This window comes from Salvia hispanica, chromosome 3, assembly GCF_029641045.1.
Source record: "Salvia hispanica isolate PSC_SH4W2 chromosome 3, Shi_PSC_v1, whole genome shotgun sequence".
In the NCBI taxonomy this organism is placed as follows: Eukaryota; Viridiplantae; Streptophyta; class Magnoliopsida; order Lamiales; family Lamiaceae; genus Salvia; species Salvia hispanica.
In genome coordinates this window covers 31,323,094-31,334,642 of record NC_142694.1, presented here as the reverse complement: position 1 = coordinate 31,334,642, position 11,549 = coordinate 31,323,094, and the positions used below count along the sequence as shown (strand labels likewise).

Below are 11,549 nucleotides of genomic sequence, written 5' to 3'. Positions count from 1 at the left end.
TGTCAACGATTGATGTTGCGTTGATATTATGTTGAGACTGTGTTGCTATTTTTTATTGCTACTATTTTGTCATCTGTTGATATTTTTTAACAGTTCAAATCATAGTTTAGAATTTGTACAATATATGAGTTTGCATTTTATCACTACCCTAGCTAGGATAATATATAACTTAATTATTTTAAATAATGTGGCTCTATAGTTATGTAAAGTAATTTAAATTATGTATAACCACATATCCACATGAATTATTCTAAATCTAACAGTTTAAATCGAATCATTTTACTTTTTAAGTACATTTAAGTTCATACATAACAAATTTACGAAGATTGGAGCAATAATTTAGGATAAATTTGATTATATTTGATAATGTCATCTCATTTCAATGTCAGTGGTGGCGAACTCCAATTCTTTACCAAGACAAGCATGTGCTATATGTTCAAAGCATGCCTAACTATATATGAGTCATATAAATATATTATTTTGCATCTTATTTCTGTCACAATTCATCATGATACTTTATTCTAAAAATGTGGGGCCTCCAATCTCCAAAGCATTAACTATTTATATTTTTTTAGAAGGATACTGAATTTTGTTTAAGTGATCTAGTTCAAATGATAAATTTTGAATTAGTAAAAAAGAACCTTAGCATTGCTTAAAAATGGTCAATTGTAATTTTTTTTATTTGATCCAACTACAATTTTGATACAACATAAAAGCTAGATAGAATTGTGACTTATGGGCCCATATAATTAAACCATCCATAAGTGTTCAGTTTCCATGAATTAGGCCAAGTTTTAATAAGTGGGAAATATTTTTTATTTTCTCTTCATGTAGATTTTATTGTGGGCCGTGGAGGGGGATTTCTAAAAGGCAGGGATAGAAATGGTATTTGATTCTCAATTTTTTATGTGAATTTCAATGCTGTTACAATTATCACCCTTTGTAAAAGAACTGGGTACCTATAGAAACAATAAAATTTAGAGCGAACTGCAATAGAGGGCTCTAACTTTTGGACTTGTTTCACCAGATACCCCTAACTTTTAAAAATCCCACCAGATGTATCTAACAAAATATATAATCACAAACCTTGTTTTTTCGGACCATAACACCCTTAGGGCTTGAAAGGGCAAACTGGACATTTTATGACGCCGCCCCTGCATCTCTCACCTGCTGCATGTACTGTAGCTGACGCGAATTCGGATGTGACAGACACATCAAATCCTTTGTCCTCTCTGTTCCACAGAATGCGGACGACCACCCTTAACCTCCACTGATATTTGAAAAATAAATTATAACACTTGGTAAAATCTTTCCTATTTCCCTCCAATTCATTTCATTCTCACTTCAACATTTTCTTCTCGCACACTCACCACATTTTTCGACTGTGAATTTCGACTCGCCATTGTCATCAATCATCAATGCCTCCAAAACGGAAGCGAGGTTCCGCTGAAGCGTCCTCCTCCGGGTCGTCACGGCGCAAAAAGAAGCCTCCAACGCCACCGTCAACGCCTCCGTCTTCGCCACCATCACTTCCGTCATCACCTAGGATAGTCGACGTAGACCCAGAAATATGGACCATCCGCGATCATCGGTTGGATTTCTTTGTCCCAGAGGAGGAATATAGTAAGTTCAGATTTGAAATTTTACAAATCGTTCACTTAAACTAAACTTTACAAGGCACCGGGGTTGACTGTGATTTAGGGATCCAAAAATTGTTTGTTTGTGAAATTGTTTTAGGGTTTTAATTTGGGATTTTTCTAGTTCTATTTGTGATATTTTGGAATTTTTCTAACTGTATACAAACCCTAACAGGGGATCGTCCGTAGATGTTTTCCGTTGCTTTTCATCATGGAGGGTCAATATTCGAAATAAATGGACAGAAGAAGTATGTTTGGGGGCATTTGACATACTTTGATTTTTGCAATATTAACCAATTCGAGCTTTTAGATCTGTCCAGTATGGTGTTACGGTTGGGGTATGATAGGAAAACCGTTTGTGAGTTCTATTACGTTCATCCAAGGCACAGTGATGACTGTAACGGAGTTGACATAGGAGGTCCGTTGCTGCCCATTATTGACGATCCTCATATGGCCTCATTTCTCGAAGTCGCAGCTACTAGCACAAAGCTAGTACACATTTATGTGGTGGAGATGACGGCGGCGGCCGCCTTACTAAAGAAGCGAAAGGAAGAAGCGGAGGAGTTTCTAGCATTTGTCAAAGCTTGTAAAAAAACCACGGTGATCATTGAAGAGATTGACGAACCAGAACCAATTGTGCCGAAGCGTAAACCCAAAAGGAGGAAACATCAGGACGATGAACAGGGGGAACCATCGGCACCACCATTATTGATGCTTGAGTGGTACCCTAGGGGTGTTGAGTTTGAAGAGCTTTTGACCAAAAGTTTAGAAGACAAATGTCGGGAATGGAAGAGGGAAGAGGAGGCAGCACGTAAGAATTTGATGGACGCATTTGCATCGTGTAGTGCAGAAGGAGCACAAGCCGAAGCTGTTGTGGTGGAGGTTGAAGAGAATGATGCAGTAGATGGATTTGTTGGACAAGGAGACGTCCATGCATGCGTGCAAGAGGTTGAGGTATTGTTTGTGATTGTGACTTAAAATATTGTGTATTCTTGAGATTTATGTTTTATATTGCGTCTATTGCAGGATGTGCCAAGCCCAAGACCGTCAGCAGTTGATTCCATGTCAAGTCCTCCTACTGAAAGTGTTTCAGAGGTTGGGCAATCGTTGAATCCTTCAATTCACCCATCTGTAATTGATACACAACCTGTGGTAAAAGAAGATATTGCAAAAGTTACAGATGTTGGGCCACAAAGCATTTCAGAGGTTAGTACACAACGTTTTGAACTATGTTACGACCACACAGTCCCTCATGTTATCAAGGAGATTGTGGATAAGTGGTACTCGCGGGCTTCATCGTGGAGGGCTACATGGAATGGAGAGTCTTCGTACCAAGTAACAGGGCCGTCTGGCCAATATGTTGTCAACATGTCCTCTTTTACATGCTCTTGTAGATTGTGGCAGCTAACCGGAATCTCATGCACTCATGTTATTGCAACAATCAATAAGAATGGCGAGGATGTGATGCGATACATCTCCCGTTATTATTTGAAGTCAACAATGATCATGTTGTACGAGAATGTCCTTTACCCAATCAATGGGGTGGACAACTGGCCGAAGAGTTCTTACGGTTCTTTGGAACTGGCGCCCCCGAGGTCAAAGCGACAGCGTGGTAGGCCGAAGAAACTGAGGCTTGAGGAGCCCCAGATTCGTCTTTATGCGGACGGAGGTGAGTTACTACGACGAACCTTCGTGATGAATTGTCGCCGTTGCGGTCAGGAAGGTCATAATAGGAGGACATGCAGCAATGATCCTCGGACAGATGCTAGGTTTGAGGTTGGGTCGCGTGAGAGTGGTGACAGTACTTTGCCTGAATCGTCAAACAATCGCCAATGCCAACAGGTACTATAAGCATCTACAACTATATTCTCCACTCGTACGCTCACTGCTGATATATATTATTGCAGCCTAATGATTCGGATCCGGGACCTAGCACTCGGACCAGGGCCAGGACTCAGCCTCAGCATACCACGGCCAGGACTCATCCTCAGCGATGTGGCCGCCGCAGTGATCAAGATCGACTGTCTTACCTGCTCTAAAAACTTGGTGTTTGTTTGGGATGGTTTCAGTGTTCGTATGTCACAAAACTAGTGGTTTTTGGATTTGGTTAATATTTTGGTGGCAGTGATTATATGATATGTATGTTAACGATGATGATATATTTCTTGGCAGTGCTTTGTAGCAAATTACTCTAGTGTTTTGGTTAATTTTTGTGGCAGTGATTTGTAGCAAATTACACTAGTATTTTGGTTAATTTTTGTGTCAGTGATTTGTAGCAAATTACACAAGTATTTTGGTTAATTTTTTGGCAGTGATTTGTAGCAAATTACACTAGTATTTTGGTGGCATTGACATGTGATAGAGTACTTACTCTATTTTGTCGGGGTTTTTTCAATTGAGGACATAGTTTGCAATTTCAGTCATAGTTTCGTAACTTCATTCGTGATTTCAGTCATTCTTGAAAAACTTCAATCGTGATTTAGATTCAAGTCATAGTACAATACTTAACTTCCTGTAACTGCATACGTCATTTGTTAGAAAACACAACATAGCTTATAACAGTAGAAAAATTACAAAGCATAACAACAAGATTGTGATCTTCAACTTTCGGGAAGTAGTTGCTGTCTTAGTAATTTGTAGTGTCAATGCTTCACACTCTTCAGTTTTCATGGCCAGTTGTAACTTCAAGGCTTCAAAATCATCGGTTTTCATGCGCAATTTCTCTTGCAGAACACCTTCAAGTAGCGATTTGGCTCTAAGCTCAGATTCGAATTGGTCTCGTTCAAGTTTCACTCTCTGAAAGTAACTGTCTTGGCTTGGGGATAGACCAGCGTCAACCCATCGAAAAAACTTGCAATCATCTTCCTGCATACTACTTTGTCATTAAACTTTCTGCCAACAAAAATAATGGAAAAACGAAAAAAATACATGATTTTAACCTTCCATATTGGGCAGCAATGGTAACGTCTACCCGGGTTAGCAGCCGTCCTAGATGTCACAAGCTCAGCCTCAAGATCGTGGTTACAATTCACAATTTCGGGACGAGGCCAATTCCAATTGAAGCTTGACCCGAAAGACTGAGAAGAAGAAGACATTGCAACACGACCTGAATTCAATTCAACATTACAAATTCCAGATCAGCATTGCAATGTCGCCGAAATATAGCAGAAAACATAAAAGCATTATTCCAGATGCCCAACTCCCAACAACCATAAAATTCAACAAAGAATTGCAAAAAAAATTCCAGAAGCCCGACTGTAACCCTACAAAACCTGACTTCACTTGACTTGACAAAATAAAATTCAACCAAGAATTGCAAATTAATTTGAATGATATTCTAAAAAACATCAACAACAAATTACTATTGCTCGCTCAAATGAAATTCCCTAAAATCTGGATACCACCGTAACCCTACCAAACAAAATTGCAAATAAAACCGCTAACTCGCTGCCGCCAATCAATCTACCAGTCTAAAATCTACCAGTCTAAAGGGAAAGGAAAATCGCAAACTTTACAACTTAAAAAAAACAAACAGCAGAAGAAATAAGAAGGTCGAGTTAGGTATGGTGATGCTTGGGTCACAAGGAGAATAAGAACAAAAAGTATTACAGAGGAGAATAGGAGCAAAAATTATTAGAGATGAGAATAAGAAAGAAAGAAAATAGGAGAATGGAAAAATAGAGTCTATGCTTTTAGGTGTGCAGAATAGGGCTGCAGAATAGTGCAGGTTTTCTTCGTAAAGAGACTAAATTGCCCTTCAGCCAATTTGGGCATTTTCGTCCGAAAAATGGCAAAAAACACAAGGTTTGTGATTATATATTTTGTTAGATACATCTGATGGGATTTTTAAAAGTTAGGGGTATCCGGTGAAACAAGTCGAAAAGTTAGAGCCCTCTGGTGCAGTTCGCTCTAAAATTTACATCAAATACACTGAACCCTCATTAATATTCAGAATTGAGCTTAAATCTTGCTATATCCAGAAAGGTGAACACTTGAAAACACGCTTGTGCTTGTGGTCGACTCACATGATCGCTACTCAATCAATTAGCTATGTCATCCTTAATATAACTCAAATATGAAATCGTTAATGATGCATTATCTCATCATGTTTATGACTCGAACCTATGTTCTGCACTCCTTACGACACACCCCTGTCGTTTGTCGATCTGTACTCCGTCCCGGTTTATTTGACACATTTCATGTTCTTTAATTAGTTATTCCCAAAACTTCGCCCATTGCACCAAAAAATAAAAGTTATACACCATGCATAGTGTATACAATATAAATATTGTAGATCAATTGTCTCCTCAAATATGATCAAGGGGCATGACTTATATCTTGACATGACACATGTCTTAAGTTGAGGAACAGATGCCTCATTTCACAACAGGTAAAAGAGGGCCATTATCAAATGTTGGAGCATCATCAAACACATCATGTCAAAGTAAAAATAAAAATAACATTCATTATTTACAAACAGTTAAAAAAAGTACTCAAATCTAATTCATCGGAATATCTTATGGTAAGAAATGGAGTAATAAACAAATTGTGTAGTAAAGCGATAAAAGATAGTAGTACTAATATTCAAGTTTCAACATAACAGCTTTTAACTGTAGAGATCATCGTCATCAGCTGCACCGGAGCCTGCTGCAAAAGGGTCGGCCGCCGCCGCAGCGCTGCCCCCGGTCTGCTCCGTGAACCGGAATTCTGCGCCGAATCCCCTCGACTGCTGCAGGGTCTGCGCGAACGCCTGGTACTTGCGTATGTCGGCGTCACTCACGCTCCTCCGAGCAAACTTCATCGATTCTTCAAAGTGTGCGGGTTTGATCTCAGCATACTCGTCCTCGGCGTCTTCCTCCATGGCCTCGGGGTTCTCGCTCCTTCGCTTCTCCCTCTCGATATCCTGAGAGAAACAGAAACAGCCGCGCTCGTAAAAACATACCCTGTACTATTTTTATCAATCTAAGCGACTCGATCAATCATTATACCTTTTCGATGTTTTCTCGGATGGCATACTTGACCGCGCGTTGGCATATCTCGGTAATGTCGGCACCGCTGAATCCTTGAGTGTACTTGGCGAGTGCTCTGAGGTCGACGTCTTTGGAGACGGGGGACTTTCTCAAGCACGACTTGAAGATTTGATAGCGGGATTCCTCGTCGGGAAGAGGGATGTAGATGAGCTGGTCGAGACGGCCGGGACGGAGGAGGGCGGAATCGATGATGTCAGGCCTGTTGGTGGCACCAATGATGAACACAGTCTTTTTGGCGTTCATACCATCCATTTCTGTCAGGAGTTGATTCAACACACGATCGGCAGCGCCACCAGCGTCTCCGACACTGCCTCCTCTCTGCAAAGGCGAGCCGTGTGAGCCCATGGAATAACATCATCTATTTCAAGTACGAATATAAAGAGCTGCATAAAAACGAACCTGAGTAGCAATGGAGTCCAACTCATCGAAAAATAGGACGCAAGGAGCAGATTGGCGAGCCTTGTCGAAAATCTCTCTGACATTCGCTTCACTCTCTCCGAACCACATAGTGAGCAATTCAGGCCCCTTGACACTGATGAAGTTCGCCTGGCACTCGTTCGCGATAGCCTTGGCCAGCAAAGTTTTTCCACATCCAGGAGGACCATAGAAAAGAACTCCCTTCGAGGGCGACATTCCAAATTTCTCAAACTTCTCGGGATGCTCAACCGGATATTGAACCGTCTAAATCATCCAGACCATATTAAAAGTTTAGTATGGACGACAATATTCAAATTGGAGCATATATTTTGCACAATCAGAATTATTGATCTTTTATGAAAAAGACGCACCTCTTGGAGCTCGCGCTTGACATTTTCAAGGCCTCCGATGTCTTCCCAACTGACATTGGGCACTTCAACAACCTATAGCATTAAATTCCGAAAATTAGTAGGAAAGATAAATTTAACATTTGAATCAATATATTGAAAACGTTAATGGGAAGAACAAAAATGAAACCCTTACCGTTTCACGGAGAGCAGAGGGGTTGCTCGTTCCAAGAGCAGTCTGAAAATGCTCATTACTGACAGCCATGGAGTTCAGTATCTCAGCATCAATGGAATCGTCTTCCAAGTCTATCACATCCATTTTCTCCCTAATGCATTGAAGGGCAGCCTCAGTGCACAAAGCAGCTAAATCGGCACCAACATAACCATGTGTATCCTTGGAAATTCTCTCCAAATCAACCTGCAATAGCAAACAGAAGTTACATATTCATTCAAAGTCCATCAAATTAGTAGATCGTATGAACTCCTATTAAAATCTAAAGTTGTCCGAGCTTACATCTTCAGCAAGTTTCATGTTCTTTGTGTGGATACGAAGCACCTCGAGGCGCCCTACTTCATCAGGAACGCCTATGTCTATTTCCCTATCAAACCTCCCAAACCTTCTAAGAGCAGGGTCAATGCTGTTGGGACGGTTTGTAGCACCCATTACAATAACGTGAGCACGAGCCTTGAGCCCATCCATCAATGTCAGAAGTTGGGATACGATTCTCCTTTCTACTTCTCCATGGGTTTTCTCTCTCTTAGGAGCTATGGAGTCGATTTCATCAATAAATATGATAGAAGGCGCGTTCTTCTCAGCTTCCTCAAAGGCCTTCCTGAGGTTACTTTCACTTTCTCCTGCCATTTTTGACATTATCTCTGGTCCATTAATACAGAAGAAGAAAGCACCAGTCTCGTTAGCCACAGCCCGGGCAATCAAGGTTTTCCCAGATCCAGGAGGACCATAAAGCAGAATTCCTTTTGGAGGCTTCACTCCGATTGATTTAAAAAGCTGTGGGTGCCTCAGCGGCAGCTCGACCAATTCACGAATCTGAGCCATCTGCTTACGAACACCACCCACATCATCGTAACCAACTTCATCCAACCTATCCTCATCCTCCCTTCTTACGGGGTCTCCTTCACAGAAGATCTCCGTATCAGGGGCAACAACACAGTATTCTGAAGGATCAGTTTCAACGACCTTGAACTCCACGCTTCTCATTCCTCCTCTCACAAGAAACAAATCACCCTTCCTCACAGGCCGGTATGACTCAAGGAAATATGCTGCAGACACAAAAAAAAGAAGTCAGCTCCAAGAATATACGCATAATAAACATGCTTTAGCTAACCAATATATTCCAAAAATAGGGTGCCCATTAAAACTAACAAGAATGAATCACTATCTTGATTGTGCTGTTCATTTTCCGATTCTATACAACAGCTATAGATGTTCAGATCATAAGAGAATATTGTTTTCAAAACTGTTTGGCTGGACTGACTACTCAATCATAAATAAAAACAACACACCGCATGATTCAAATCTTAATTAAACTCACGTTTCAGGTAAGCATCAAAAAGGTTTCCAGTAACCCCTTCAATGGTGTCATCCACAGGGAGAATATGGACTCGCTTCCCATACTTCACATCAGGACATAAGTGCACGGAAACAACATCTCCTAGTCTAACTCGGAGATTGTTCCGGACAACCTTATTCATCCGAATCTTTGGTTGCTCGCAGGAATCCTCAGCAAGGGCGATGCAGACAGTATCTTTTCTCTTCTTACCCTATAATCCAGGTCACAATAAGTAAAACGAGGATTAATGGCATTAACATCATAAGCTATTAATCATTGATGACGAATCTAAGTAATTCCACGAGAATCAATATAGAAAACACTAATAAAAGAAAAACGAATCATGACAATTCACATCTGAATTCTCATACCTTAGTATTAATAGTAAGCACACAATATGCAACATCATATTGTAATTTGTAACAACATATCACATTAGATAAAGCTATATAAATTTGCAAATTCCTTTCTTATTTCTCTTTTAATAATCGACACACAATTCAATTCTCACCATTCAACAAAAACAAAGCTAAACAAACTATTCAAAGAATCTATCTTCCACGAACATAAACACACAAAATTCAAGCTTCAAAACACAAATTTGGGTAAAATCTATATGTATCAGAGGTTGACAGTAAAACCCCAAATTAGATCTCAACATCCTCACCACATTATCCCGAAAAACAAGAGCAACGCAATGCTAGCTCAGCTCAATACAGACAAACAGAAAGAAACCAACCAATTACTGCATCAATTAACCCAAATCAATCACACAAAGCTACAACATCTCAATCATCAATACACACACACAAATTCCACAAGAGACCAAAAAATAAACCTTGATCAAAATTGTGTCGCCGCGGAAAATCTGGAGTTTCTCCATAGTATCAGGATGAAGAGAAACTACAGAATTGTCATCGTTGATGGCCTCATCCACCACCAACCGATTCGCCGCCTTTTTCCTCTCCAAAATCGCAGTGCTGAAGTCCTTCTTCGCGTTGCTACACATCATGAACCAATTGGCAACAATTAGAACGAGAATTCCACAAAATTAACCTAAAAACAGATGAAATTTCTCCATCGATGAACGGACATCGAGCGAGAATTTCAAATTTCAATAATGCAAAGAAATACTCACGGATCGGATGGCCCTGGCTGATTGCTCATGGTTGTAGAGTTCTGGGGATTGCTGAAAAAGAAGCAAATTTGCGAAAAGGGTTGGAGTTTGTTGATGAATTGAAGCAACTGTGAATAGTTGGGAATATATAGTGAAAATTGCTTCGTTTCTTGTTACCAAAGAAAGAATGATTTTTCGACTCTGTTTTGGACTGCTGTTTACTAATTTGGGTTAAAATATTCTATTTTTCAAATTTTTGTTAAATAAGTAAATATTTACATAATGCTAGATTTTATAAGGAAAAATTGCTTTTTATTTTAGGTGGAATTTGATGTTTGGCAATACTTTAATAATTAAATTATGGAGAAGTAAAATAGAACTATCTAGAATATTGTAGATGTAATTGGATAATTTGTTGGTATACGAGTATACGGACTTTTTAAATAATACAAATAAATCAATTAATTAATTTCCCACTTGAAATTTTATCCTGCACGAATAAGTCAACAATCATAATTTCATATTGAGAAAAATAATATGCTTTTATATAGTAAATCTTGGCTTCCTAGAATTCGGTGTAATATGTTCCATTGAAGAAATATGCTTTCAAGAATGAAATAATCAAATTAAATAATAATAAAAATAAGATAGGTGCTACAATTCGGTTGCTATAGTCGACAATCTTTGAGATGGATACACTTCTCAAATCTAATGATCGCGATTCACTTATATATGCAATCTATGAAATATTCCCAAAAAAGATACATTTGTTTGTAAGAAAGTATTATTCAGAATATGATAATATAAATAAGATCCACAATTCAAAAATTACATTAAAATTTATTTAATATTTAGTAATTAAAAACTTGCGAATAATAAGGAATTTTGGCCCCAAAAACAATAATTTTTTTCCAAATTCCAGTTTTTTCCTACAACATTGAAATTGGTTTTTAAAACTACAAAGTTTCGATTCTTTTGCAATTTTCTACAACGGGTAATTGGTGAAACCAGCCTAGTATATTTGTTATTTTAAATGGAGTAGTATTTGGCATTAAAGAGTTTAGTAGCTAGGGTTTGGGTTTCCATTTTCTTCGTTATCTTCTTCTTTCTCAAAATCTAGGTGGCGCATATTTAGGGTGGTTTAGGGGTTTTTACTGGTGTAGTCCCGAAGCAGCCAGCAATGTCGCATAGGTCCGCTCATTTTTCCTATATTTGGTCGACAATTGTGTTTCTTGGTCCCTACTTATAAGAATTTCAAGAATTGAAATTATTATGTGTGTTTGTTGCTTGTCTCGGTCCCCACTCATCTACATTGTTTGTATGTTTCTCTCAGTCCCCCACTCGGCGAACATGTGAGAAGAAAGTTAGGGTTTTTTTGTGCATGTGTGTTGTGTACATGAAACAAAAGCATAATTTATTTAGGGGTGCAA

The 11,549-nt window shown here is 39.1% G+C and overlaps 1 protein-coding gene across 1 annotated transcript; it reads right to left on the bottom strand.

Annotated features, from left to right (window-relative positions):
* Window positions 1-6,076: 6,076 nt before the first annotated feature.
* LOC125213547 (cell division control protein 48 homolog E-like) lies at window positions 6,077-10,317 on the bottom strand. Its single transcript, XM_048114150.2, has 9 exons — window positions 10,141-10,317; window positions 9,841-10,003; window positions 8,985-9,213; window positions 7,946-8,712; window positions 7,628-7,849; window positions 7,456-7,527; window positions 7,067-7,348; window positions 6,626-6,985; window positions 6,077-6,540 (listed from the first exon to the last, which is right to left on the bottom strand). Exons 1-9 carry the CDS (start codon window positions 10,167-10,169, stop codon window positions 6,244-6,246), a joined length of 2,421 nt encoding a protein of 806 aa, XP_047970107.1. The 5' UTR covers window positions 10,170-10,317; the 3' UTR covers window positions 6,077-6,243.
* Between the last annotated feature and the right edge of the window lie 1,232 nt (window positions 10,318-11,549).